Genomic DNA, 17093 nt, shown 5'->3' on the forward strand with positions numbered 1-17093 from the left:
AAAGTTAGACCTTGTATTGAAGTTGTTTTTTGAAGTATAAAAATAATTTCTATTTTTATTACAATTGTACTCATTTAAAGCAGATTCATGATATTATTTATTACAAGCATCTTTCTTGAGCTCTGTAATTTGGATTATTCGAATTAAGCATATATCACTATGATGCCTAACCTTTGCTCGATAATTAGATGGCACTGCCTTTCGGTGCCAACTTACAGTGAAGGTGATAACTGCACCAAGTTTGCGACCTGACCTTGTAGTTTTTTCTCAATGTTTTAAGATTCAACCGAGATCGACTGCACAGAAATCACATATCGTTTCACAAGCCGAAAATGCATTCCTGGTGCCAATATAATCTCATCTTGTTAATGCACACACTGATTTGTTGCCGGCCTATTTCTCATGCACGGATGTGCGTTAAAAAAGGACGTGACTGGTCTTCGCAATTGGTTTATGACCAGCAGAAAATTCGTAGTTTCTGTTCACGGTGCCTTCTCTTCAGAACGCCCAATTCACAGTGGAATTCCTCAAGGGAGTGTTTTAGGTCCAATTTTCTATCTCTTCTATGCTGCAGACTTCCCTTCTGTACTCTATAGCATTAACTCAATTTTAGCTTGTTACGCAGACGACACTGCTTTGGCGGTGAAATCTGCAAATGTGAATCATGCAGTTAAAAGACTCCAAGACCGCATCCCTTTCATAGAAGACTGGTCCAAAAAGTGGAAAGTACAAATTAATGCATCCAAGTCTCAACTACTCATCATCAGAAAAAATAAAAATAAAAAGAACCTCAAAAGGCAACTCCCATTGTTTAATGAACCCATACCTGTTGTGAAACATGCTAAGTACTTAGAAGTTACCTTGAATAGTAAAATGACATGGACTAACCACATTAATAATGTGAGACATACAGCCATCTGTCTAATGAAATGCTTATATCCTATGTTAGGACTCTTTTCAAAACTTGATTTTTCCAAAACGAGATTAATCTATCTCTCAGCTATTCGTCCTATCATGACGTATGCCTCACCAGCCTGGACTACTGTGACTAAAACAAGCTTCAGGTTGTGCAAAATCGTTTTCTAAGGCTGATAACTAGTGCTCATTACTTTGTGCGGAACGAAGTACTCCACAGGGACTTCAAAATCGAGCCACTAGATACTTTCTTACGCAAAACAAATGACAAGTTCTCCAGGAAAGCTAAAGACTGTGACCATCTGAATTTATATAATCTATCTCATTATGGAATCTTAGACGAAGACGGACATCTCCGTCCTTTTGCTGCTTTTATCCTGAATAGAATTCAGAACTTTCCTACGTAATTGCTATCTATTTCATTTAGTGACTATTGGAACTCTAAGTCCAAAACGAAGCAGCATTCATCAGAGCCAGCACTTGGGATGGTGGCATCCACGTGACCTGTGCACACCGCTATTCAGACGTATTTTTCTTGCAATTAAGCTCTCCTGAAACTATGTACATATGTATATAATCTATATTTAACCTAGAATATTGTTTTTCAATTATTTATTCTGCATTTTATTTTATATTTTTCTTGTATTATATATATGTTACTTTTCGACGAATACTTCAACACCAATCAGATGTCATCTCAGAGCTCACGTGACTTTGGTCACACCCCTTTCTACATCTCAGCTTCCTGCACCGCCCAGCTCAAGCATTTCCCACCTGCAGCGCTCTTAGTAGCATTTAAATCAAGATAGCCGGAACGCAGCACGTAATTACTGCGTGCTAATCGCGGCTTAAAGAGGAACTTGGAACTTCGCAATTGAGTCAATGTTATGAACGTGGTTGTGAGTCCTAACTGTTGATGCATGACTATCGCGAAATTCATTTGCCTTGAAATAGTCTGATACCAGAAGTGAAGACTTTCCTAAAGAACATTGCAGGTTTTAGGCAAACAAAATGTTGTCATACGAAAAAAAGGCTGTGGGCATTTCATCGAATTTGGGATTTTTCTTTTTATAAATTTTTTTTCAAACAAATGAAATTTTTAATTCAAGTTCCGTAAGGATAGCTAAAGAAAGCGATATTCTGATTAACCGATTTATAATACATTAAAAATTCACATATTCGAATATTTTTTCTTATTAAACTTTTAAAAATACCTTATCTATACATGTTCCATTATTCAAACAGGGCGAAGATTCGCATTCATCAATTTCTATATTGCAGAAATCCCCGGAAAATCCCTCAGTGCAATTGCAGAAGAAATGTCCTTCTGTAACAATTCATACAAGCAAAAAATGTCAATGAGAACTTCACAACATGATATTTTATAGATTAAGAAATAAATATTGAATGTTATATGTAGCTTATACTGTATGAGATATTATTTTAAAGTTATTTTAAATAATATATATGTAATCTATCATAGTTTATAACTATATAGAACAGAAGAACTGTACCGGTATTATACATATCTCAGCATGTGCATTTAGCTACAATATATACTTTACAACCAAAAATAAATGGCACATTTAATGTATTCCTTATTCATTTCTCTCAGATAATGGGATCTAACATGTAACATTATAACAATTATAATAATTCTAAGCATCATTCCTGTTATATATATATGTCTGCTGAGTGATTCACACCAAGAGCAGATTTATTATGTCTGAGTTAACCATTTAAAAAAAGAAAGCAGAAAGATTTCAGATTTTAATTATCGCATAAAAGGATTTGCTAAGGTTTTTTACGCTCTTGCGTGCAAACCACTACACTACGAAGGCATGCTAAGAAGGTGGAAAAAATACCTTATAATGTAGTAAACTAAGTTAATATGCAACTGATAACCATTTGAACTGTACGTTTTCTGTGTTTTCTTTTCATTTTCACTGTCTTTAACATTTTTTCTCTTTAAAAAAAAAAAAAAAAAGTTGAGCGGATCTCCTGCCGCTCAACTTTTTTTATGTACGATAAAAAGTAGGTAAGAAAAAATGCTGATTTTAATTAACTTAACTCTTTTTTTGAATTTGATTACTTCCCCTATGAATTCTAAAAATCGTAACTGCTTATAATAAATCGCTTTAAACTGCGCCATTTCAAAACTGATCTTCTTATATGATTCTTGCATGTACACACATGCATATATTATTTGCATAGTATTTCATTAATCGTTTGGTTGTTGTTTGAATGCTAGAAGGGGTCGGGGAAAGGAGGAACTGAATGATAGGATTCAATTTGAATGTCATGGGTTATGTGCATTTATATAGCTGCGAATTTACGTAAGTCACGTAGCACGTGAAACCGGGGTTGCAATTCCAATGATGCTAATTTGACAAGTTTCTGCTAAATGGACCTAAATTTATCTGCACGATTTATTAAGCCCATACCCTCGTTATCTCTCATCCTGCTACTCAATTTAAACTTCACTTGCAAGTTAAATTTGCTGTAATCTGGCATAAAGATTAATTATATTAATATCTAAAACTATACATCAATTACTTTTCTTGTGACATTTTATCACAACGGGAGAGAGATTTACGTGTTCATTAGGCAACTAATATTAAGGGATGAAATCTCAAAATTCAAAAACGCTTTTTGCCATTTCGCACACTGATGTGATCGAACCACACTGATGTGATCTGAAGTTGTGCGTTCTGCAATGTTATTGAATTCTGAAATTTTTTTATGTATTACACTTTGATGTATTACACTCATTTGGAGTTGTGATCCATACCGTTGAAAAAGTAAATCTCAGTTTTGGTTTAGATATCATGAACCGATTATACAATGATTTTAAAAAATGAAAAGCTGTTGTTTTAGTACATTTTAGACGATTATTATATGAAGCGGTTCTAACCGAATTTTAAGGTGAATTCGGAAACCTTTCTCTAGCAAGTGAATACGTGATTCCTTCTTGATAAATTTATGAAAGCAGACAGTGCAACAAATGAAAAGCTTTCAAATAGGCCAGTAACATCTGCAGATGCTGCGCAAAGTGTTCAGTAAACTCAGATGATTCTGTTCACTTTTTCAACTTTGCTGTGTATTTTGCAATGATTACTGTTGGGTTGTTTTTGGATATGATAAGGACGCTTATTAAAGGTAAAACGTAATATTTTTAATAGCTACTGAGACAGCGGCTAAATGAAGTTGGGCTGCGATGAGCAATATCCTTAAATATTATTGGTCTGCTTGAACTTTTTCATCTGTTACACTGCATGTTCTCATAAATTTGTTAACAACTAACAGAATATTCATCTTTATTGCAGCAAATTTCCTAATAACTAGAAAAAATTAATAAATAATCACTTTTTAAGCGAAATAAATGAAAATTTTAGAAATAATCCATATATAAAATATTTTGTATGGGAAAATCAGACAACATCACACTTAAGCGGTAGCATAAAAAACAATTACGAATTGTTATACGTGGTGAAATTATTGTTTGCAAATGCTGCAGTTTTGGTTAATAGAAATTAAAAGTATGTCTAATAAATAGTATACTTGCCTGTGTTAATGCACCTTCCATTATTATAACAAGGGTTCTGGTTACATTCATTGATATCATTTTCGCATCTTTCCCCTTCGAATCCCCTTTTGCAGTCGCAGTAACCTTCACGGCCTGAGCGAACGCAGCTACCACCATTGAAGCAGAAAGTTTCATTCAAGCATGGATCTAAATCTATAACATAAAAGCAAAACAGTCTAAAATATTACAAATTTCTTCGACTTCTTTCCAATTTAAAATAAATTATAAATAGTATTTACAAAAACAAAAATAGAAAGTTGCTTGTTTCTAATCATTGTTCAGTAAGTTGTTCACGAAAATATGAGTATAAATATAAAGGATAAGTTGATATTTGAATAAACTGATACTGGAGCTCAAACTTTAAATTGTTCCACAGTTATGAAATAGTTCTTCAAGGGATAATGTCGTCACTCCAGCGTAATTTTACGTTGACTGGCAGGTGCACCAAGTCAGAAAAAGAGTACACTCTCTGTCTTTTCAGCATATAAAAGTCTCGTAATAAAGAGTTCTTTACAATTCAGTATAACTTTAATGACAAGCAGTTACCTTATTTGAACATTAAATAAATAATCATAGTTTTATCATATAATAAGGTATTTCTCCCACTTCCCTAGCATGCCTTCGTGGTGTAATGGTAGCACGCTGAGCCGGTAATGCAGAGGTCCGTGGTTCGATTCCCGGCGAAGGCGATTGTTAATTTTTCATCTTTCCTGCTTCCAATTAACTTAATGACTCTACAAGTGGCGCCCGAACTAAAAGGGTTGTGGATGATGATTCTCCGCACCCAGGATTTGGCGACTAGGTCCCCTAAAACCCTAGTCGCCCTTTAGAAAGGGCAGTATATAAGGTATTTCTCCCACTTCCCTAGCGTGCCTTCGTGGTGTAACGGTAGCACGCTGAGCCGGTATTCCAGAGGTCCGTGGTTCGATTCCCGGCGAAGGCGATTGTAATTTTTCATCTTTCCTGCTTCCAATTAACCTAATGACTCTACAACATGTTACCAATACTATTAACTAACACAAAAAAAGTATCCCGAACTTGCTACATTTTTAATCCTAATTGTTATAGAATGGTGGTGAAAGTTTATTCGTTAAAATCTTATATTCCAGATAATCAATATTTTGCATCATTATCATTAATTAGTAAATACGTTATTTAAATAGTAATACCTAAACAATCTGATATCTCTTTTGCTCCTTCATAAATCGTGGATAAATTACTTGGACATTCGAGACATTCCATCTGGCCGAAAGAAGGTTGATAGAAACCCTTTGGGCACAAACGGCATGGATATAGACCGCTCTCGGAAAAGAATCCAGGCTCACAGGAATCTAAAATGGAAGATAAATTATTTACCAAATGCACTTTTAAAAATAAGTATTGTAGCATATATGTTAAAAACGTTTAATGACACGCTGAAATTTTAAGCAGCAAATGCACACAGCTTTATTACATGCATTCTCGCTTAACAAAAGCTCGATTCATGTTATTTTCCTTTTGCAAAAGATCTGAAGTGGAACCTCTTTCTTTGACGAAAGAATCCTGACAAGAGTTTTCGTTTTTACGGGAATAGTTGAAAAGAAAAATATCATTTATATTTATTTATTTTTTTTTTTTTTATTTTTATTTTTTTTTTTTTTTTTTTTTTTTTTGCAAAGACTTTAGAAAGGTTAGACATTTCATTGGGAAAGAACGCACAGGTTTACAGAGAAGTTATAACTGCGAATAACTATAAGGCAAGAAAAACTTGTAGCATATTCCTTTATTTCAAGTCTTTCACATCAGCTAAAACAGACAACATGCCGTGACTTCCAATATTAAATACAAACAACGATAAAATATTAATATATTACTTAGCTTACTTTTCTATTAAAAAGGTCTCCAACTCCCCGTATCGAATCTTCAATGGCTCAGCGCATCATAGCCAGTGCCACCATCTTTTAGTCTTCTAGTCCGTTTATTAATTAATGCTGCTTTTTAAATTTTAAAATGTGAAATAGATTGGATTGGATTATTTGATTATTACACAGCATATAAGGGATATCTGCCTAAGGACACGGATGCCTTCGTGGAGAGTTTGCTAAGAAAAACTGGCTCTTATTCGCGTTAAAAACAGAAAAAACTACGAAGACACTCATACAGCAACCCGTTCGTTGGTATTTGAACAGAAGAACAACTTTATTCAAACCCTTTTAAAGCAAAAAATGCACAATATACCAACATACAAGAATAAAAATATTAAGCTCACCGAGCTGGGTAACAGGGTGGGAATATATATATATATATATGTATGGTAAGATAAAAAATGTGTAAATCAAAATTATAATTTAAACTACCGGTAACCCCGTAATTCCCTCTTCTTTAATCTAAAAATCATAATAACTTTTTTGGCCTGCGCCATTTCTAGATCAATCCATCTTGCATGAGCTAATTCGGAACTTGATCTCAAAATTTCGACAACTGAAACCTTTCTAGTCTAAACCAAAATCTTCTCTTGGTGAGCCTCCACACTGGATAATTACTCATTTTAGCTTTAGCTATCTTTCAGGGAAGACGCTACTTCGCTCCCTTTGCTTTATCCTGCTGTTGAGTAGCCGTTATCTAGAATGTGACACTTTGTATAAAATTTTGGGCTGCGTAGTGCGTCCATGATCATGTATGAACAAAATTATGTTTCCGATAATTACTTCGTGTTTAGCAAGAGAAAGGATGTTCGATTCGGCCACGTCTGTCTACAAGTCTCTCCGTCCCGGATGCCCAGTAAAATCTCTAGTTATAACGCAGACAATCACCGCCAGTCCGTTGCAGCTTTCTCCAAGCTACCTTATTTTATATACATTTTGGTGCGGCCGATTGCAACGAAAAAGGGAGATAGATGCGCAACTACATGCTGTAACAGTCCTATATACAAAATTTCAACGTTCTACAGCTACTCGTTTTTGAGTTATACAAGATACATACGTAAGTACGTACGTAGAGAAGTCACGAAAAAAAATCTCTTCTGAATGCATTTTACAATCCATTTTGGAAAATGGTGTCTTTTATTCTGCACGTACATACAGATGTCGCCCCAAAAAATTGCTCAAATGAACTCGAGAACGGTTGAAATGGGTATTTTCTTTAAAATATGATACCCGAAATTTTTCGTGATTACAATACTTCGTACAAGGAAGTAAAAAAATAGAGTTCAGCTTTATAGAAAAAAAAAAAAAATCAGTACAGTTTTCAAGATAACATAAAATTTAAAAATGCAAAAATGTAAGTTTAAAAATTACGGAATTGGAAAATGTACCTTTGCAATTGGTTAATGATGTAGATCCAAAGTTTATGGTGGTTGTGCCATTCGGACAGGAATCGCACATGTATTGACCAGAATGTTCTTGATATGTTCCTTGGGGGCATGCCACACATGTCTCGAGTCCTGTAGGCGAATAGGTCCCAGCGAGGCAAATATCTGTAACAGCAATAAAAAACGCGATATGACATAAAGTTCATTCATTTAATATCATATGAATAGAAGTTCTACCTTGATAGTTTAAATTAAGATTTATAAGATAATATTAATTTCCAGATTGGGACATATCCCATTAAGATTTTCTGTGCATATAAGCCCTTATAAATGTTAAAACAAATTGTGTATAAAAGCATAAAGCAGTGATCATTAACACATCTCAACCTGAAATTTAAAAATCTATCGTAATTTATCGTCTGCTTACGAAACGAAATTTAAATAGATTTTATTTGATTTATATATTGATATATACTATCATGGATTTAAACACTGAATAATGAAAAGCAAAATTTTCCTCGAATATCAATTCAGTTTGTTACAAAAAAAAAAAAAAAATGTTTATCTTCCTTTAACTCGCCATACGGGACATCTTCGGGCAACGTTCTGTTCCCTGAAGTGAAACTAGCTTCAAAAGAAGCCTTTCGATACCATTTCAGCAATTTAGAGATTTAAAGGGGTGATGGTGGTGAAAGAATGTTGCATGAAATTGTTAACTAAAAAGGCATGCAAAACCTCTATACCATTTAACAATATATATATATATATATATATATATATCATTAAGGGGAAAGATTCGTTGAAGCCTAGATCGTGATAAATCCATGCCGTTCTATAATTTCTTTGGAACTGTAGGGGTTATAACGATGGCCGTATTAAACTAAAAAATGCTCAGAAATCAACGGGAGAAAGATATGTGTTTTATTTGTTTTGCCTGATACCCTCGCATACATACCTCATAAAACTGAAAACTATGATATTTCTTGAAAATTCTAATACACTTTAAGACTCTTTCTCTGCTACCAGCATTCGAAACATTTCATTAAGTTCCGCAGTTCGTTTCAAAATATATATTTTCAATTCAACAAATAATAAAAAATTTGTTTTAAGACCTTAATTGTTCAAAATACAAAAACACTAAATCTCATGATGTTTAGAAGTTTTACCTTTACAGTCAGTTTCATTCCTGGTTCGCCGATGTTCCGTGCTTTTTCCACTAGGGCATTTTTTGCATTGTAACTGGCCTTCGTTTTCTTGATATTCTCCTAAAGGACAATCTAAGCATTCTTTGATCGAATTATTGTAGAATGTTCCTGGGGGACACTGCACTAAAAGAGATTCGAATAATTAAAACTTTTTAAGTGGAATGTGGAACTCTTCGTATTTTATGTCACATTTGGGAGCAAGCAGAAGTCTAGAGAAAGAAAACAGAAATAGTCGTATGAATTTTAGCTTAGCCCAATTAAAAAAATAGTATTTTCAAATTCTGATCAGTTAAGAGTATAGTAATAACATTTCTCACTACATATATCTCTAGCCTTTCGTAAATTTGACCAATGTAGTAATTAATTATTAAAGATTTTAAGAAATTTATTCTTCAGAAGAGCATTTCGTTATATGCTGTCAATTTTATGCATCAAAATGGTTTAATCAGATCATATGATGTATTAATATTCGAAGATTTTATACGAAATACTTGGACTTTTATCGCAGCATGTTGGAACCTCCCTGAATATTCCACAAAAAAAGAAAGTAATTATGGAATTCAGCATAACGTAACACTCGATCAGCAAATAACTTGTATGTGTAGCAGGTACTTATTTAGAAATACAGTTGTTCACTATATCGGTTCTAAGATTCACGGTGTAATTGGATGTCTTTGTATGATAGCTGCTGAGTTGTTGCGCTCATCGGATCTGAATTTTTAAAATGTGGATAATAGATGATAGATTTTTAAATGTGGATAATAGATCACTAAAAAGTAGATGAATATATTCCATTTCAACATTGATTTTGGGATAATACTATTTGAATCGCTAATCATAAGGATCATCGTTTGGTGCGTGAAGAAAACAGGCGCTGAAATCTGAGGTTTTCAGTGATCATTTATTGTTCCTTCACTGAAGTTTATTACGTGGGACGCAGCCACAGTAAAAACTATTTCGTAAATCAAATTATCCAGTTAATGCATTTGTAGTCGCTTCCGAATGAGTTATCAGTGATCCAAAATCTTTCTGTATAAAATATTCGCTGAAATCATGTGTAAGGTAGTTTTATTTGAGATATAAAAAAATACTACCTAATCATCTTCGAAACAGTACCTATTGGAACATACAGATTTATTGAGAATTCCGGAATTCTTAGTGAAATGACTTGTCTGTTAACTTTTTTAACACAGAAGTATAGATAATCCACGGACTATCAAATTAACCTCTTATAGCTTCGCTCATATTACGAATGAAGCACTCAGCCAATTAAAAGTCTACGCTGTTGGTTCACCAGTTCTCTAATTCTCCTCATTATCGTAATTACTTTTAACATAAGTCAGCGTAATATGTGTCCTGCTTTTCTGGAACCAGTCGACTGATGTTGGCATGAATATAATAGCCATACAGCGTGACCTTCTATCACATGCCTTATTTGCTTAACAGTAAAAGGAATTTGCATAATCTATACATATCATCTGCTAATTTAAGAAAATAAATTAATAATAACACATTAGTTACCATACTTAATAATAACCATAAATATTTCCCAGATAAATATTACTATATAAAATAATTACCACATAAGTCATCAGTAAGTACAGATCCAGGTTTACAGAGAATGTCTATTTCTGCATTTGTGAGTTCCATAATCTTTGTTTCATTAAAATTTTTATGTATAATCAGAGGTTCGATGAAAGGTACGTATGTTGTTGTCTCCAGAACTTCATCTTCCTCTAAATCCCATTTGATATTACGAATAGTCTCCAGAAAGTCTTGCAATACAGCTTCAGTATCATTAAGCTGAAAATAAATGTGTTTTAAATTTCCATCGGTGGTGAAGTACATAATGCTTATTGTATTGAAATGATTAAGTTGATAACACAGTGGAATCTTCCTTCACGAACGCCTTGGATTATAACAATTCGGTTCATAAACAAACTTTCAAACGAAAAAAGTCTTGGATTACGAAAGATGTTTCGAGCTACGGAAAAATAAGACGGTAATACGATACTCCAAAATACAATTAATGCAGCGCAGGAAATATTTTTAGAAGTAAAAGATGGAAGGAAGAATGTTTCTAAGTATTTGATCCGCGAAATTTGTGCAAAAGTGGGTAAGGTGCAAAGATTCATAGAACATCATCACTCTGATAGACCAGTAGAAAGCCGTAATATAAATATTTGCAATAATAATTTTATTTCTTGCTTTAAAAGCATTTTAAAACATAGACAGAAACAAATCACAGAGGATAAAATTTTGTTGTTGTTGTGTCTTATCTCATTTGCTTGACATAACCATCAAAACAAGCCCACGAAATTCATCGTGGCAAGGAGTGCAAGACTAGGCCTGTCGTTGGCAAAAGTCTTCAGCACCTTGCTCAGTTCCGCCCCCAATTTTGATGAAGAGCATCCAAGGAAGACGGGTCCGAGGGGTGTCCGCCGATAACATCGCGGAGAAAACAACGCAAGGCGAAAACGTCGTGCTACAAAAACATCGTGGGAGAAAACATCGCAAAGAGAAAACATCGCAGTCTTAAAACATCGTGGTAAAAAACATCGTCGTCTAAAATAAAGCGCTTCAAAAACTTCGCAGTTTAAAAACATCGTCGTCGAAAATATCGTGGTAAAAATAAAGTATCTACAAATCATCGCATGACGATAACATCGCAGACATGCTTTTTCAAAACATGCTTTAATAACTGTAAATGAATATTCCCATAATGATTTGTGAGCGCAAAATGTAAAGAAGGATAATTTTTACTTTCACATTTTTTATTAACTAATAAATTTTTGCTGAAAAAGTAAGAAGGAAACTTAAGCATAGAAAATTAAATGCAACTTATAGCTTATCCGTTTCATGAAAAATTACCAGTAAAAACTTTATAAAAAATGATTTATTAATGGCCTTTGTTAGTTAACTATGTCGGTTTAAAATTCTATTAATTGCTATAAGTTGCATTAATTTGCTATGTTTAAGTTTCCTTCTTACTTTTTCAGAAAAATTAATTAGTTAATAAAAAAATGTGAAAACAAAAATTATCCTTCTTTATATCTTGCACTCACAAATCATTATGGGGATATCCATTTACAGTTATTAACGCATGTCTGCGATGTTATCGTCATGCGATGATTTGTAGATACTTTATTTTTTACCACGATATTTTCGACGACGACGTTTTTCAATTGCGAAGTTTTTGGATCGCTTTATTTTCGACGACGATGTTTTGTACCACGATGTTTTAGGACTGCGATGTTTTCTCTTTGCGATGTTTTCTCCCACGATGTTTTGTAGCACGACGTTTTCGCCTTGCGTTGTTTTCTCCGCGACGTTTTCGTCCACGATGTTTTTGCCGCGATGTTTTCGGCTGTAACCGTCCGAGGGTCTCCCACTCTTGTTCTTCTCCCATCAATCTCTTAAAAGAGAGCTTTAGGCTCGCCACGTATTTAGATTAGAATGCCCAATACCGCACAGGCACTATACATTTACAAATATCCACATCCGGGATTCGAACCTGGACCCTTCGGTACGGCAGTCAGCGTCGCTAACCACTATTTCGGTTGGGAGCGGATAACATTTTAATGGAACAAATGCTCAGCGATTCTCAAGTAGAACGAGGGGTCTTAAAAGGAAGAGTAAAGAAGAACAAAAACAAAAACAAAACAAAAAAACCCCAGAATAACATCAATATCCGGACAATTTTACGGAATTGGAGTTCCCTTTCAAACAATAATGTTTTGCACCTTTGGCCTTTTCACCGTTTTCTACTTACGCCTTCAAATTTCCTTCGTAGATGTACAATAAACTTTAATTCAACTTTTATTATTTCTTAAATGTTTAGTTTTGCATTAAATTTGTATATATTTTAATATTTAGTATGTGTTTAATGCAGTAGCGTATTTGCATTCGTAGCTACTATTATAATCTCAAAATTACAGCTGCATAATTTTTCTCATTTGTAATTTTTGCCATTTAAAAATTAATGTAATCTAAAAATCATATATCAAAAATTATATCAGACTATTTAGCTTGGCATTTAATAATTTGCATTTGTATTATTATGCTATTAATAGAAGTTAAATAAAATAGCAATTAACAATATAAGAATACTTTCATTAGATTATCAAGTCAAAGATATTTTTAAAATCAGTTTTTTTGTTTTATGGCAAATCATATTTCGTTTTTTTTTTAAGAATGTTTAAAATTTATTCTTCTTTTACAATATACCTTTAGATATGCACAACAAAAATAGTCCCTTTAAGCGCATCTCACACGGGCTATTTTCTAAGCAATTTTTCAGATATTTTAGCGTAGAAAACAATCTTCTCACAGTACATCAAATGCAGTGAAATTAAGGTTTCACTGCATTTATAAGAAATAAAATACAAATTATTTTACACTAATGCAATGTTTGCTAAAATTAGCACAATGTCAAACATTTCGTAATTTTCATCCCTTTTTTCCATGTAACATTTGTTTTAGTGAATTGAAATGAAGGTTTTAAATTTCCCCACATAAACACTAATTACACTGCTGGCCATTAAAATTGCAACACCAGGAAGACGAACGTCAAATCAGACGAACGTCAAAATCACAAAGGAAGAAAAGGTTGGAATAATTAGTACTTCAGCCCATTTAGACGAAGCAGGAGGGAGAAACGACATCTGAAGGTCTGCATAAAGGAAGAGTTGTGTAGTGGATTCCTCATTCGGAAAGCGCTTTGAAAGGTCAGAGTTTGCTCAGAATATCATGTTATGTCTCGAATAATAATTATAAATGCCTACCAGCAACTGTCGGAATGCGATAGAGGCAGGATCATTGCCTATCGAGAGTGTGGATTATCCTTCCGTGATATCGCCGGCGCACTGGTCAACATCCAACCACTGTCATGTGAATATTGAATTAATGTATTGCTGAGGGTCATACTGAACGGCATGCAGGATCTCAACGCCCTCCTATGACTAACGTCCGAGAGGACAGAAATATTGTGAGGTCAGCCCAGCAAAATCGTACAACCACATCACGGACCATTAGTCAGAAAACGGGCATGTTTGTAGCACGCCTAGTATCCGCTCGTACGGTGCATCAACGTTTGCAGGTGCTGGGAGTATCAACACGTTGACCATTACTTCGGCTTCCCTTGACAATGCAGCATAGAGAGAGACGGGAACTCTGATGTGCCGAACGACAAAGCTGGATAACGGAGTGGCACAACGTCGTGTTTTCAGGCGAGTCCCGGTTCTTGGTGCCGTATTCTGATGGCGTATACGTGTGCGGAGGCTCCGAGGAGACAGTATGTCGCTTGCTTGCATTCGATATCAGCACGGACCCTTCAGCTGGTGTAATGGTTTAGGCAGCTGTTGGGTGCACGACACGCACATCTCTTGTTGATTTTTCCGATGATAACCCTATGTGCTATATCTGACTTCGAATCTAAAATTTTCTGAAGAACACAAAAACCTTGTCTAAAACTTAAAGGTTTATTTAACTGGAACTTCAACACTGATGAAAACTTAACATCACAAACAAAAACTTAACATCTTGGGTGGAAAAACTTCAAAGTGCTTTAAAGTAACAGCTATGCCGGCACGGTGAAGAACACTTTCCCTTAAAAGACAGAATCCATCTAGCCCTTTCGGCGTATATCTCCATTTCGCTGAATTCAGACATCCGCTCCTACGTGTTTTGGACTTACACGGCCACGCTGGAACTGGAATAGGACTGGATCAGGACCGGAACAGGACTGGAACAAGACGGGAACCGGAACAGGGCGGAAACCGGAATCTCTCATCCCCTGGCTTCTCCCCGGGCAGGTCTATTCTGGCTCGAACTAAAAGGAACTGCAGTGCCACTAAGGAAAGCACCTCCTTTTATTGCCGGCGGTTGCCGTTACTACAGGCGACTTATGCAAATATTTAACATCTCTAGTTCGGATCGAAGGTAATTTGAACGCAGATAGGTACATTTCTGACATCTTACGTCCAGTGGTTGTACCGTATCTTCGAGACCTGCCAAACGCCATCTTTCAACAAGATAATGCAAGACCACATGTTGCACGTCATATTCTGACTTTCCTCTATACACAGGGTATTTGATTGCTGCCTATGCCTGCACTGTCTCCAGATGTGTCACCCACTGAAAACATTTGGTCATGGCTTGCTGAGAGACTGGCCCGCCACCCCTCTCCAGCTAATAGTTTGATGAAGCGTGGAATAGACTTGAAGCAGCATGGAATAAGTGTCCCGTTTCTGTCATCCAAGCCCAGTTCGATTCCATGCCTAAGCAGGTAAGGGTCGTTTTAGAAGCCAAGGGTGGTAGCTGTTTCTACTAATTTTGCGCCCATGTAAACCCCAAACTTCTTACAAATTTAATAATTTTATCTTCATGCCATACAGTTTATGTACAATAAATATCTTTTTTGTATTTGCTTTCCTTCATAGTGTGGCACACGTAATGGCCAGCAGTGTACTTTATGTTTGTACTCAAGTTTTATAGAAGAGTCAAAATATAAATGTATTAAATTTTAAAACTAAATTCTCGACTAACTTTCGCATGCGATCACTCTAATGAAATAGCTGCATAATAATAAAAACGACAAATGCTTCCATAAAACAACAATCTACCGATCTTCTTAAATATATGCTTTGACAAACAAATTAAGTAAAGAACGTATTCTAAATGACAGATGTCTGGTGAGGCAGAAACAAAGCGTACACGAATAAAAATAAAATTTAAAACAAAAAAAAAAAAAAAAAAAAACCCTTAAAGTCGAAAATTAGAGGAAATTTTAGCTGTTTGAAAGGCAAACTCTGTGAAGTTTTTCGCAGCGTATTTTTATGGTGATAAAATCATAAATGCATTAAAATATAATGTCAGATGTTAGTTTGAGTTTCTGAACTGATGTTGCAAAATACAGTTTAAATTTCAACCACATGAAAGGCAAATACTATTTAAATTTACTTCATTCAAAAATGTTTAAATCTTTAAATAAAAAAAGAATTGCAATCTTGAAACTTCAGATTATAACTAACGTCTCTAAGGTTTAAAAATTTCAAAAAGTTAAAAAAGTACTTTAATTTAAAATCATAAGGAAGCTGATCTTAGTAAGTAGATTTGATTTTAATACTCGAAACAATTTTAAGGAATTAAAACAGGTCTAAGCTTAAGAATTAGTCCCACGCCCTCAAAAATATTAAAGATGTAGAATATAAAATCTTATATTTAAATCAAGCTGTTTAGCCAAATGGTAGAAAAGAGATTTGCTATGATTTTATTTATCGTAAATTTTCGCTACACGGAGATTTAGTAAAGAAAGAATTAAGAATTAACATAGAAATTATTTAATAAAGACGTAGCTATGCATTTTCACAAATACTTTCACACATGGGACAATCATTTTCTATTTAGCTTGGAGACGAAATTTATACTTGATTTACTTCCAATTACACCTCGAAAACACTCGCTGAAAAGAGAGAAAATATCTTCGAAATATTAATTGAAGAAATTTTATTCGAGGCATTTAAAATAATTTAGTTCGATTCCCTAATAGTATCTTTCTTAATCTCACTGAATCTATAATGGACGCAGTATGCTGGCTTAGACGATACCCTCCCATTCCGAAGAAAAAAAAAAACTTTAAATACGAAATTGACTGCTATCAGGTATGGGACTGCAGGTACATATTGAGTTAATCTCAATTAATACTGAAAGTTAATACATTCTCCACGAATAATAACAGACTGTGAATTAGCCATTAACATAAAAAAATAGAATATTGTTACCTCATGGTCGATATTAATTGTTATTTCAAACTCAATCTCCAATTCTTCTTTCTCCGCGTATTCCCACACATCACGACGCTTTCTCAAGATTAAATTTGGATCTGATCTACCACATCTTACTTGCACAGTTTCAAAAGAACATGTTCCTCTAGAAAAACATAGTTCAGCACCTTGTATCTTTGTCGTGAAGTGGCTGAGGAAGAGTTTCTTTATGAAATGCTGTACTCTAGGGTCATTGCAGTCACCACTGTAATAAAATCCTGTTACCATCTGCCGTACCTTACCGGGCATGGATGGTCCTAAATTCAAGAGATAAC

General features: G+C 34.5%; 1 protein-coding gene across 4 annotated transcripts in view; it reads right to left on the reverse strand.

Moving 5' to 3' along the window:
• Positions 1 to 17093, reverse strand: part of LOC118203383 (sushi, von Willebrand factor type A, EGF and pentraxin domain-containing protein 1-like) — a 104540-nt gene that overhangs the window by 36736 nt on the left and 50711 nt on the right. For all 4 annotated transcript variants that reach the window (XM_085813086.1, XM_085813084.1, XM_085813085.1 and 1 more), the window contains 7 exons: positions 16777 to 17075; positions 10576 to 10798; positions 8957 to 9118; positions 7794 to 7955; positions 5671 to 5832; positions 4481 to 4654; positions 2130 to 2242 (listed from right to left, as the gene is read on the reverse strand). In XM_085813086.1, the coding sequence (XP_085669212.1) occupies positions 2130 to 2242; positions 4481 to 4654; positions 5671 to 5832; positions 7794 to 7955; positions 8957 to 9118; positions 10576 to 10798; positions 16777 to 17075 (1295 nt within the window). The remainder of the gene's footprint in view (positions 1 to 2129; positions 2243 to 4480; positions 4655 to 5670; positions 5833 to 7793; positions 7956 to 8956; positions 9119 to 10575; positions 10799 to 16776; positions 17076 to 17093) is intronic.

Source organism: Stegodyphus dumicola, chromosome 3, assembly GCF_044657685.1.
Source record: "Stegodyphus dumicola isolate Sdum_Otavi_A_Nest chromosome 3, ASM4465768v1".
Lineage (NCBI taxonomy): Eukaryota > Metazoa > Arthropoda > Arachnida > Araneae > Eresidae > Stegodyphus > Stegodyphus dumicola.